The sequence below is a fragment of the Seriola aureovittata genome, chromosome 13 (assembly GCF_021018895.1).
Source record: "Seriola aureovittata isolate HTS-2021-v1 ecotype China chromosome 13, ASM2101889v1, whole genome shotgun sequence".
Classification (NCBI taxonomy): Eukaryota; Metazoa; Chordata; class Actinopteri; order Carangiformes; family Carangidae; genus Seriola; species Seriola aureovittata.
The window spans coordinates 4634076-4648049 of record NC_079376.1 but is presented as its reverse complement, the minus strand read 5'-3'; the positions used below and the strand labels follow the sequence as shown (position 1 = coordinate 4648049).

Below are 13974 nucleotides of genomic sequence, written 5' to 3'. Positions count from 1 at the left end.
TTGGATCTGCAACATTTGATGAGATGCATAAGGCACAGAAATGTGCAAAAGTTTTTCCAGATCTTAAAATCATTAAACCAAGTTCTCTTGCCATGATGTTAAATGAGAAAATACCATTTATAAAGACTGACACACTATTTTTAGCCATTTTTCCTTAGAACACAGTAATTCTCACATGTTCGTATTAAACAACTTGACATTTGTATCAAAAACATCACCAACAAATGTTTTTTTTCATCATTTATTATTGTCAGGATTATATGTTTCCCTATTTACATAAGATTTTTTTTAAATAAAAACCTACTTTTATTGTAAACATGTAATGATTCGTGTGTCTCCCTCATTTTGATTCACCACCCCTCACACCAACATGTTTCGTCTATAAACAATGTACTGTTGCTTTTAACTGACATCACAAAGAGGAAGTGACATCATATCAGGCTTTGGAGCAGCAAGGAACAAAAGCAGGCAAGTTCTGACCGGCACATAACAAATGTCTAAACAGCTGGTCTGTCCTCTCATCAGAGGAAGCTGAACTGGAAGTGGCTTTCTATCATCATCATCATCATCATCATCATCATCATCATCATCACAGCCCATTTGAGAACTGAGGATGTCCATGCAGGCTCCTTTGTCCATACATGAGTTCTGCCCTCTGTTGGCACCAGTCATTCACTTTTCACTGTGGATTCCTTTGAATGACAGTAAAAGACAAACACTTTAGTTCAGACATGGTGGATCACAGTTAATCACACACATATACCAGCTGTCAGGACAGGTGCATGAATACCTGCTTCAGTTGAGGACTCCTGTGAATGAATTTACAGTATTAAATGACAAACCCCTGCAAGATAATGATCTATTATACACTGTGTATTGTACTCAATACGATACGATACCAGGGAGAAGACAAGACAGAAAATAAGTTAATGAGATGAACCTGCATGTTTTGCTGCATGTAAGAAAATTCTACCAGCGACTGATTTTTTCTAATAACATGATGCTGAGTTAATTTTTAAACTATATTTATCATTGTCCTGCAAATGTTTGCATGTTTGGGACCAGGTACGGTTAGCATAACAAACACGAAGTTATCAGCTAGCTAGCTAGGTTAGCAAAGTGCAGTCTGTTGGTGCCGAAGAACGAGCCATAATTACTGTGAACAGAAACTCATTAAAACTAAAGAACTAACAGCAAAACTTCCTCCTCCACCGACAAATACTGGGAAAATAATAGAAATTTAACACAACTGATTGAATACGATGTGCACACGACCCTCGCTCTCCTCCGGTAATCGACCTCCCGGCCTGCCGCGTCATCTGATCAATCATTGCAGACCAGGTGTGATGCCACGCCCCCAAAAATACCTGTTATCTGCCTAATATCTAATTAATTAGATGATTATTTTCAGATGGACCACCAGAACACTGAACGAGAGGTGTGAATGAATTTAGACCCTCACACCGTAATGACTTCTGGAAAACATTTATCGACTGAGTATTTCATGAGAGAATTTGTTTTTTGAATGAGTGTGTGTTGGAACCAGAGTTTTTTGGCGCCAGCCCCCAGCGGTCCTCGTGGTATTGCACATTAAGGCACTTCCGCATTGACTTCACTTTCCAGCCCCGGAGACAACGTCCTTTCTAATATGCAGTCTATACAATCCACTGACTAATCAGTGGATTGATGGTAACTTAAGGGTTAGTAATGAGCAGCAGAGGGCACTAAGATAAGAACATTACCCACTGTGCTATTAAGTTAAAATAAATATAAAATAACAATAAAAATCACAGTCATTAAATCTAATACAGTTAAGATGTACAATAATTTGCAGGACAAACGTCACTACTGCTCAGTAAAAAGTGTTTGCAGACTAACTTCCTGACAATCACATATTGTTGGTGAGACTTCCTCCGTAACTGCTAAGTTATATCACATTACTCTGTAACAACACCATAATTAGTGAGAGTGTGGTGTTGCCTCCTGAAGATCACCAGCACGAGAGGAAGACTTCATGTGTGGGAGAGCAGCAATTACACAGGACAAGCAGTATCACGAATGCCAGTCTCATCCAGGACCATTTGTTTATTTACTGTATAGACAACATATACAGAGGACGGTTGTGTTTCATATTTTACATGGAGCCAAAAGTTCTGCATTGGTGTCTCGTGGAACAACAGTGTCCTTAAAATAATTACAGGTTACACGAAAAACAATTTAGGAGCCTCTTGAGTTGTGGAGCGGTGCATGATGAGGGTGCAGCATCCAATATGTTGCCATGGTAACTAGGTGTCTGATAAATAGGCACAACTAATGCACTTGACATATCTGATGGCACATTACATTTATATTTATTTATAGTAATAGTGGTAAAGCTCTATCAGTATTGCTGCAGTTCTATAGGGGGTGATAGAGGGCGCTGTGTTTACACTATAAAACTATTTTTTGTCCCCACCTGAGAAAATACTTTGTCCAACCATCCACATGACCGCTCCACACAACAACATGGTCCACAGGCATGGGAGGAGAAAACAACAACAACAACAACAACAACAACAACAACAACAACAAAAGGACAGACTGTTACACTTTTACCTTCACTGCTTTAACAAGAAACACACATAAAGCCAAATAAAACCTTTCTGTGCTTTCATAAATCACACATTTACATTCATGTCATCATAATCACCACTCAGAAATCATTTTGTGTAGTAAAAATTGATTAGAAATCGTAGTTTCAGGACGGATTTTTAAGATTTCCTTCCTGTGATATGTCAATTTCTCTCTCTGCTGCTCATCTTTAAAACGTAACAGCAGCGATGGAGAGGGCAACAGTCGGAGCAACTTTGACCTAAAACTGGGCGACAGTGTTTCTGATGATACAAGTCAGTATATACGTACAATTACCGTTCTTACCTGGAAGTATTACCATAATAAAATGTTTTAAAGAGAAGAATTTTAACAGTTTTAACAAATACAAGTGTCACAATAAAAGCAAATTCATAAGTGAAAATACTGTTTAAATCATTATTAAAATGCACAAAATCATAAAAGTTGTGTGTATATTATTATTATATCTTTGCTGCCATATACAGCTACCTTGAATTTATCTTGTTTAAGTGACAGTCAGAACTTTAAAAACCTTTTAATTTGCCTGTTGCTGAAGTTGTTGCCCAAACTGTCGCCTAGTTCATCAAAACCATCAGACATTATTAAGTTATGTGCCTCGTTACTTTGTGGAGCTTCTACATTAAGACAATAAAGACAAAGGAAGCAGGTTGATGAGCGGACTGATCAACAGTCAACACGAAGCTTCAACACACTCCACTCTGACCTTTAGTGTCAAACAGTGTCAGTAAGATCATCAATATAAAGAAAAAAAAAATAAGAATCTAATTCCAAAATGAGATATTTGACATTTAAAAAAAAATACTATGACTAAATTATTGCAGGCACACAAGGAATAAATGACAATCCTTATTATTCAATTATCAAATCTACTCAGCTTTTATATTTACGCTTCAGAGCTTCATCTTTGTTTTTTATTATTTGGGAAATGAGAACAGATAATAATGTATTTGGGGATATACAGTATAATAATGTCTTGGAATGAAAAGCCTTTACATAAAATCTCTGCATAGGTTCAGATGTTCATTAATTATCTTCAGATTTACAAATCACAACCAGAAACTGTAACATGTCAAGAGTTCTTCAAATAAACGAGTGTTAACGTCAAACAAAAGCTTATTGCACAGCCCTGCCAAAGACTACACGTTCATCAAACCTCTGCAGGAAAAACGAACTTCGCAAAACAAAACAAACACGTTACAATGCAGCAAACGTATCGGTCACTAATCTGATGTGATCAGGTCAGTATAAAAATAACCTAGGTTCATGTAAAGTGGGATTTCATTTCGTGACTGGTTGTTCTTCCACATTATTTGATTATTCTGGAAATCCAGGATTCTTTTGTTCAAGATGAATTCGGTCTAAAGATGATTTAAAGAATTTAAAATCCTGAAACTCCTTTAAGTAGGATGATGATTAAACCTGATTACTGCTGGGTACTGTTTTACGTAAAGGCCGAACTGTGTCTGTACAAACTGGACTCGAACGTTTGATCAGATTTGTAAACTCTTTTAACTTATTCTTTTATCAGTTAGTTCCTGATTTTATTTTAAAAAAAAAAACAAACCAGTTAGAGACTGTACCTTATTTAAGCAAAGCTCTTGTACAGCTGCTTGTTTTTAGACAGTTTTTAACATTTCAGAACTTTGGCTTCTTTTGGTTTTATATTTCTCAGTGTAAGATAAACTCAGGTATCATGTCTGCATTCATATTGAGGTACCATGGGAATGGAAATCCGCCTCCTCTCCTTGTTTTAAGAAGAGTTTCAATCACTTCTCGTCTTTATTTGAGGGAACATGTCCTCCGCTGACCAGCTGGACGTTTGCAGTTGATTTAAACGACCCTGTTTATTTGAACTATGCAAGTTTTCTTTCACTAAAGTACAAACAACATCTGCAAACCCACATCTGCATAAAGACTCTTTCAGCCTTTATTAAAAAATGTATAATAAAGCAGCTGTGGACACTGGTGATACAGTTCATCTCTGAATAAATGGATGTTTATTTGCAATTGTAGCAACATTTTTTGTCAGATTTTAAATACTGAAAATGTTTTGACATAAAAAAGCTGATGTGTAAAATCAACAATGAACTTTTTATGATCAGGATTATGTTTGATTTCGATCCAGCTTTTGTAATAATGCACGTTTATTGATGCATGTTTTCATCTTTACATTAAATTCCAGTTTTTATAAACACTTTGGATCTAATGAGTTCAAAGTGAATCACTGGTATACAGTGATATATATTTATTAAACTATATCTAACTATAGCTAAAGGAGGAATAGTCCCTCTTATTTTGGTAATAGCAAATATATATATATATATATATATATATATATATTATATATATATTTTCAACTTAAATCTCCTCTGAAGATACTCAGGAATTATTCTAACTTCATTTAAATAATTCATAATTTGCATTTTTTTTTTTTTTTTGGTTGGATTTGTTCAACTTCACTCACATGGTAAAGTGTTGTCTTGAGTTTTAACATTATACCTTGGAATTTGTGTGTGAAAGTGAGGAGTGATATTAACTTTGCAGTCAGTGTGTGAAACTACAGCCTCGGTCCTGAGAGTGTCGGCCGGCCGTCATGTGCCAATAAACGCAGCGATCCTGCCGCTTTTACTCTGAAGCAGAGGAGACAGCTGCTGCTTTCTCAAGGCTGATTACAGACAGATATAAACAGAAACTCTTCAGAGCAGCGGAAGGACAAGACACAAATTAAACATCATTTAAAAACCCCCAAATGTAAACATAGAACTTCATACATCAAAAGCAAAAGTCTTCAATCAACACAGGACGGAACGTTTTAGGAAACAGAGTCAGTCATCCTAAAACCAGGAGACGTTTGAGATGTGGATTCCTCTGGAGGTTTCCAGCATCTTTGTCTCAAAGGGTTTTTAATTAATCCAGAAAATACAGTCTGTGAATTTCAGTTTCTGTGGTTTAAATATCTGTTGATTTGTGAAGAATTTCTTACTGAACAAAATGTGTGAATATCATAAATCATTATTTGCGCCTGAAGTTTTTTTTTTTTTTTGTAAACTAATCAAAAACCCAGTTCAGAAGTTTGAAGAGTGGAAACCTGCAGAGTGAGCGCAGAGCTAAGCTAACGTCCGGGTCGGCCTCCTGAAAGACGTCATTGCTGGACAAGTTCTGCGTAGAGTCGTTCAAACATTTTCTCAGAGGCAGAAACGTTCTGGCTGCTGGATTCAACCTCAGTGTGTGAAGCCAAACAGCGTCAGTGAGAGCGAGTGTGTCGACCGGAAACTTCAGCAGCTGAGAAACACATTTGACATCATCCTGTCTGTTTTGCACTTGTTTTTGTTTCTGTCTACGCACCTCATGTTTTCCTGAGGTGCTCCATGCTCAGCTCTTGCACCTCTTTAGCAGAATGTTTAACGTAAATTAAAAAATGTTTTGTGCTTTTTTCAGCCCTGAGTTGTGTCTGCAGGTATTTTTTTCAGGCTGCATCCAGGCCCAACAACCTCCATCAAAAATAAATATCAACTTGTATGAGGACTCAGGTGATTTTGGCGACAGATTTTAGAGAGTGAATCAACTTTAAACTATTAAAGTTAATGTGTTTGTTAGTGAACTTGAACTCTGCAGCTCTTTGGCTTCACTCACGACAGTTTAACTCAACCAGCGACTTTGTGTTTTTTGCCTCAGCGTCAGAAATGTTTGTGAAACTTAAACTCTACGTCTGCCTTCATTCAAGTGAGAGAGAAGCGTAAAATATTACAAACAGCTGATCTGAGAGAGCGATCACTCGCGCCAGCACACACTCACATACAGTATACGCACATTGAATTAGACAGAAAAGATTTACACACTCAAATCAAACACATACAGGTTGTTCGTGTTCCTCCTGTTTCTCGATATGTTCTGATAACCCCCCCCCCCCCCCCCCCGTCCTCTGAGAGCACGGACCTTTAAAAGTGCAATGGAAGATTAAAACCTGTACAGTGAGCACTTGGTGGTGTGATGCTGAAGTGTAACGTGGGCGAGGCGAAGCTTTCACAAACAGCTATTTACAGTGAGGAGGGGTCCGGAGTCTGGACAGGAAGTCGATCCCTCATGACCTCCGTGACCTCTCAGCCTCCGTCCGTCACCTCGAAGACCTTCAACGCGCCAGGTCAGTGTGGCTGGCACTCAGGTCCCGACTATTCCTCAGACGATTATTTCGTTCCTGGAGGAGGTGAAGTGAAAGGAAACGAGATGAACAGCTGACAGGTGGATTCTTTATAATAAAAAATAAACTCAGAAAATCAGTGTTTCAGGAACTGAGAAGCTATTTCGTCTTTAGTTTGACCAACATGACTTTTATTTCCCTAAAGCTTTTCTGAGATCAAGGCTAGAGATAAAAAGATGGCAGACCTGCGATGTTTCCTTCCAACTCGGCTGCTTTTAAATAGTTTCACAGAGAAAAAGTTGGACTTTATTAAATCGAATCTCCCTCCACTTCCCAATAAATACAGAGCTGGCATTTAGATTGGCAGAGGACTGAGGCCCGACACTCAGTAACTGATGTGACTTACAAAACCCAACGACATTCATAGGCTGAAACTTTTTTATCTGGTTATCTCTGCGATAAAAAAAAAACAAGACACTTTTATCTGTTCTGGTAAAATCTGGAAACAGGAGCTTAATTATAAAGTGTAAAACTCGTCATCATTTATTAATGAATTACAAGACGGCTCCTTTTTTACCAGCTACTAATACTAGTAACTCATTAGTAAGATTAATGAGTGGTAACCATTAACTTGATCTTGCCAAATAGTGAGCCTGCATCAATGTATGGAAACTGTTATAACTTGTAATAATTGATTATTTATGATTTATAAATGAATCATTTAAATTAAATTAATAACCTTATTATAAACTGTTAATAAATCCTTTATAAGGGTAATCTTATTGTGAAATGAAACCCCACCGAGTATCAGTGTAACGTTCCTAATAAAGTGTCTGTGTACATGTCGAGTAAAATCAAGAAAACATGTTTGTAATTGATTAGTGAAAATACTGATGGTGTGACGTTAGTGTGTGAGTCACACTGATGTCGTGAGACAGTTTATAGAGACACGAGGAAAACTGAGAGAGAAGCGCAAGAGGAGACCAGGTCAAAAAGTATTTTTAACAGCTTGTTTTTAACCTGCTTGGTGACCTGTGTCGGTGAGTTAGTGAAAGCACGTAAATAAATTAAAAAAGTGTTTGTTTTTTTTAAACGTCTAAACTTCAAAGAAAATGCACCAGATAATATTTGACACTGTAAAAATATTGGTATTTTTTTTGTTGTTGAGTTTTTGCTGTATTCACATCAGATAAACAGTAAATTTCTCTTAAAATAGAAGAGAAAATAAAAGATATCAACTTTTCTCTCCCAAAAAGTTACACACAACTTCTTGAATTATTCTGCTATTTTCTTTTCTCCAAATATTAAACCTTTTCCCATCAATAATTCTTTTCTTGAACTATTGTGACTATTTGCTTTTTCTCCAAATATAACACGTTTTATTTAATAAAATTACAGCTTTACTCCCGAAAGACATTTTCCCATTTCCTGCATTTACACATAATTAACCTGGATAGAGCCACAATTAATGACCAGCTGATTACATTTTGACTCATTTAGTTATTTCATTTATTTATTTTATTTATGAATTGTCAGAAAAGACTGAAAACTACAAACATGTCCCAGACTTCAGACTTGTATGTGTCACAGAAAAGCAAAAGATTTCTCACCTCAGAGAAGCTGAAATGTATAATTTTGCATTTTTACTTGAAAATGAAGATTAATTGATTATAAAAGTGGTAATAAATAATCTGTTGATTGACTAATGGATTATTTGATTGATTGTTTCAGCAAAAACAGTCAAATTTGATGATGATGTCACTAGTTTTAGATGAATATTCATTGATTTTCTTCTTTCCTACAACAGATAACAGCAAATAAAGCTCAGTAAAAACATAAAAGATTTCTGCACATGTTGCAGCGGGTGTTTGTCCTTTAGTAGAAGCACACTGGGAGTTATTTTAGGGATTTAACTTTCTTTAACAGGATATTATACCGTCACCAACAGTCAGACCCTCGGCAGATACTTTTGGACCCGGGTCTCGACACTCGGGTCTCGGCTTCTTACTTGGTAGTGGTCACTCGCAGCCTTGTCCGCCACGTTAAGAACCCCCAGAGAGCTGGCTCGCTTCATGCTGCACCCAGAGCAGTGACATGCAGGGAGGGAGGGAGGGAGGCGGATGGGGTGAGGGGGGAGAGGTCAGAGGTGAGGAGGTGGAGAGTCAGCTGTGAGGAGTTTAGCTCAGTGGAGATGGTGACACGTATGTGTTGGTTAATGACATCCATGATATTTTCACACAAAGGTTAGTGTCACATAAACGTTTGATATGTTAACGAACTTTTTCTCATGAAATTTAAAAGATTAAATGTAAAAGATTTGTACCACATTTAAACATGACGTCCTCTGTAATATATACGTTGTATTTTATGGTTTTATTAATGGTGCTCATGCTTTATATTTCAGTTATCAGCCATGAAAAGGCAGATTGTGTAAAAATCATCAGGTAAATCACTTCAATGGACTATTTGACCTTTGACCTTCTGGAAAAGTGCTGCTGAGCACCTGGAACAGAAGCCATTTATTAATTACTGTTTAACTTTAGCAATTTCTTCCAAAAAATCCTTTTATAATTGCAGATAATTTACTAACTTTATTATTGCTGATGTTATTACTCAGCGTCTCTTATTCAAAATGGCAGAATTTTATATTTATTACTTGTGCTTTTAATGTGAAAAAATTGTTGCCCATCAATCTACAGTCAATAAACCATAATGACAAAGTGAAAACGTTTTTTACAGTTTCCTGTAAAAACAATTAAAGACAATTGTTAGACAGTGAGACACTAATTTATATTTACATGGAAGCACCAGTCACACCTCACTCACAACCTGAAGGCTTCTCTCATTATAACTGATGTGTAAAGCATGAGTAAGTTAATTATTCACCATTAATAAAGTCATTATTTACACCTTATAACCTCTTCATGACAGGTGCTGTATTAGAAAGTGGTACCTTTTTCTTTTTTATTAAACAAATCTGTGACAGTTGTTTTATTGATGAGATGGTAATTGGTGAAAACTGATATTTTCATGTCAGTAAAAGACCGACGCTGATGTCTGAACAAAAACACACTGCAGAACATGTCCATGCAAATGTGATCCATTCCTCAGTGCTCTCATTACACAATATAACCAGAATACATGTTCTGTACTGAAGTGGATCTGATTAATTCATAACTGTGAAAATCAAACAACATTTCAGAAATATTTTCTACATTCAAACTCAGGAAAACATGATTTAAACTGACTGACTTTGCCCAGCTCACCTCGTGCATATATACATGTGATTCAGGAAGTTTAAATGCTCCTTCACTCTCATAAGCTGTATGTAAATATTAATATATGCTTTATAACACACCATAAAGCAGGTGTAAGTGTTTATTAATGTTTGTATCAACAAGTATCACTTGTATAAACAGATAATGAAAGAAAATGTCCTTGCAGCTGTGTACAACTACGCTTTGGTGTGTTATAATTTATCTATTAAATGTTGGTTGACTGTTAATACATTTTAAATACCGCCACTTAAAGACGGCACCAAAGTGAGGATCAACAAATAATGTGCAGCAGTCTGGCTACATTTTGCAGTTGGTGATTGGATTTTAATGGTGAGATTTTCATGATTAGATAGTCAGTCAAATTTTAGCTGCAACTAAAACTGGCTTTGTTTGCTGGTGGGAAGAAGCAACTGTAAGAAAAACTCAAACACTGATCTGTAACGTCTTCATTTTAACGCTGCATCTAATTTCTCTTCTTGTCAAACTCGATTATGAACTGTCAAATAAAAGCAAATAAAAAACAAAAATGTATCTTTAAGAGAAGCACTGCACCTAATGTCATGTTAAAATGGACATTTCTGCAGTGATTTCACGTCACTGAGAGTCGGCCAGTCGTGATGATGATGATGATAATAATGATGGTGATGATGATTAGAGTGAAATCATCATATCCATCATCCGAACGAGCCGCAGAGAAGAGCCGCACAGAAAGGAAAAAGGAAACCAGTGAGCACACAGATGAGGCATGCAAGTGACATTCAAATGAAAAAATTTATTCATAAATAAAAATTCATCACAGCATAAAATCCTAAACAAAAACAGCCATGCAGAAGAGTTTGAGTTAAAAATCCACAAAGAAACAAAAGAATAAAAATCCAAAGCTGAGAAAAAAATGAACTATATTTCAAACTCATTGAAATAAATAGTCCAAGGCCCCAAAATGCAATAAATAGATGTAACTATTAGTGGTGAAAACAAAACAAACGTTCCACAGGCATAACGAGCATAAAGGCATTTCATAAGCAGACATTAGTAGTTTGTGTCTCATTGCAGATGCCTTTTCTCCACATCGCCCGTCGCAGCATGTGAGTCAAGTAGTTGCATTATTTTTCCCATTTCACGAATACCAATATGTTCCTGAACACTTTGTCGTACAGTTAGTTTCCTTTGGTTTTCTGTTGTAGTTATGTTCAGGTTTGGTCACTGCAACACGAGCGTTAGAGCCGCTGTCAGGAAAAAGACATTTAAATCCGAGGTTTCGAGAATGAAGTTGAAATATTTCAAGAGAAGCTGCTGAGTTTTATGTTGTTGCTCTGCTGCTGCTGCTGCTGCTGCCTGTTCAGATTCCCGCAGAAACTAAAAACTGAAGGTGAGACCAGTCAGGAAAGAGGCTGTAAATATTTCAACATTTTCCTTGAAATTGTAAATGCATTCCTTGAAATACAATTTCTTTTTAAAATATTATAAATTTATTGTTCTCAAAATATTTTTTTTCTCAAAATATTGAATTTTTTCCTCAAAATATTAAAATGTATTTTCTAAAAATATCATTTTTTTTTCTCTCAAAATATTACATATATTTCTTAAAATAATGCAATGCATTTTTCTCAAAACAATAAAATTTACAATTTCTCTTTTTTTACAAAATATTATGACTTATTTTTTAACTATTACAACAATTTCTTTTTGAAGATATTTTGACATTTCTCTACAACCTTTTCTTTATAAAGATTCAGCTTTATTCCTGGAATATTCCAACTTCATTGAGGAAATCACAGATATTTCTTTTCCACTATAATCGGCTCTAATACTCAGCGGCCTGTTGTTCTGTCCAGTGACAACCAGACTAAACTATGAGTAAATAACATTGAAATAAACACTGTACAATGGCGATGTGTGTGAGAAAGGTAAACTCATGCAATGGGAAAAAAAAATAAAAAGGCCCAACGTGTATTTGACAGTAAAAGCTCCCTCGATCGTTTCATGTGCAAACAGCTTTAGAGTTACACCGCTTCACCACCAGCAAAGTCGAGTGAATCCCTTCTTTTGTTTTTGGTTAGTATGGAACCGCCGAGCTGAGGGCCGGAGGGCGGCTCGATCCTCCAGGCCTTCAGTGCATAAAGTGAGAGTCACCTGTAGCGGCTCAGTCAGGTGTCTGGGTGGGGTGGGGGGTGGAGGGGTGGGGGATAGTTACCCAGGGTTTTTGGGTTCACTGTCTCGTGACGAGCCGCCGCCTTTCAGCTTGCGGACGAGTTTCTCGCTGCTGCGACGGATGGACGCTCGCAGTTTACTGAAGGAGCCGCTCCTCTTCAGAGAGCCGGAGCCGTCCTGAAGGGAGACGTCACAGGGTTACATTAACACACACACACACACAAATACACACACCTTTTCTTTGTCATAATGATGTTTTTGATAAAAGCATCCAGCATGTTGACTGAAGCAGATAATAATAATGCAGATTGTGAATTTAATCAAAACTCATGATTGATTCTTTGTAAAACCTGCCATGAAACCTGACTAAGAATTTTATTTATGTATTTTAATTCAGGCAACACTGGTCAATCTGTGGAGCAACATTTCATGTGCATACATGATGCAGTAATGCAGGTGCACACTCTACTGAGCCTTAAAGACCCTGCACACCCAGGGGAGATGGAGATGATTAACCTGATTCTGTTGCATCTGATTGTGTGGGACATGGACTGGAACATGGTGTCCATTGACCTTACATACAGTGACTGTACTGTACTAAACCAAAAGAACTAAAACTCCTGTGTGAGTGTGCAGCTCTGTAATATTTTACCAGTTTTTTTTTTACCAGAGGGAACCAGTTCAAACTCCTAACTGGTCCCATTTACAGTCGTCTTTTCAAGTTATCCAGATAAAATCCTGATGATTTCATTTACACTTTTCTACATCCACTGTAAGTTCCTTCAACCTAGAAACACAAGTTCCACTGCTGCATTAAAAACGTGAGATAACTGAACTCAAGTTGAAGTTATGATTCATTTTAAGAGTTTTGAAAATGTAAAAGTAACTGTGTTAAAGTGAAACTTATGTTTTGTGTCCTTGTCTGACATGGTTACGGTCTCCCTGTTACACCTGTCTACCTGCCTGGATCTTGAGCGCAGAGGAGGAGACGACGGGATCGAAGCCGTTTCACGTGACTTTTAAAGTGTCAGAGTAACAACAATATATCAAAACCACTTTTACATACACAACTGACGCCACGCTGCTGTGACTGATGTTGATTTTTATGTTTGAAAGTCAAGCAATCTGAGAACGACCAGTTCTGAGACGGCCAATAATTTATTTATCTATTTTTAACTTAAAACATTTTCGAGCAGGATTCCTTGAATTTAGCTACTAAAGTGTTGTGACCCAGATATGTACTGAGTGAGGCAGCCGACAGGTTTATATATATATATAAATATATATATATACATATCTGTGAATGCATGAATCACCAATTTAAATGAACAACATACAAACAACAACAGCTTCTTAAGGATCATGACTGCTGCAAACCAGACTCTTTATAGCTCCTGAATCAAACTGTACTCGGTGATTAACTGCATCTAAAACTGTGGTTCTTTTTGGTTCTGCCCAAACAAAAGCTCAAACCTGGGCTCATCCTAACCCTAAATCTAAACTTTGATTTCATGACATCAACTTTTTATCTCAGTTGAGTTATTGCTGATATTCACATGATGAATTGTGTTCAGTCCTTCAGGGACAAATATGTAGTTTGAATATTTAGTTCTTTTGTTCACACTTGATGAACTTTGATGACACAGTTTCAATAAAAACTCGTTCTTTGAAGTTAACAATGACATGCTGATGTAGGCAGTTAGTTTGATCACATTATCATAACCAATCCGGCTTTAGACTGAGGTAGGACCGCCCACCTAATTAACATACGGCCAC

General features: G+C 36.8%; 1 protein-coding gene across 7 annotated transcripts in view; it reads right to left on the bottom strand.

Annotated features, from left to right (window-relative positions):
• Positions 1 to 309: 309 nt before the first annotated feature.
• klc1a (kinesin light chain 1a) overlaps positions 310 to 13974 on the bottom strand; it is a 51517-nt gene continuing 37852 nt past the window's right edge. For 2 of the 7 annotated variants that reach the window (XM_056394445.1, XM_056394448.1), the window contains exons 14-17: positions 12242 to 12375; positions 8778 to 8844; positions 7015 to 7041; positions 2053 to 6826 (exon numbers count right to left, since the gene is read on the bottom strand). In XM_056394445.1, the coding sequence (XP_056250420.1) occupies positions 6761 to 6826; positions 7015 to 7041; positions 8778 to 8844; positions 12242 to 12375 (294 nt within the window). In that variant the 3' untranslated portion in view covers positions 2053 to 6760. Of the gene's footprint in view, positions 693 to 2052; positions 6827 to 7014; positions 7042 to 8705; positions 8845 to 12241; positions 12376 to 13974 lie in introns of those variants that run through there. The other 5 variants (XM_056394447.1, XM_056394450.1, XR_008829439.1 and 2 more) reach the window with 4 other exon arrangements.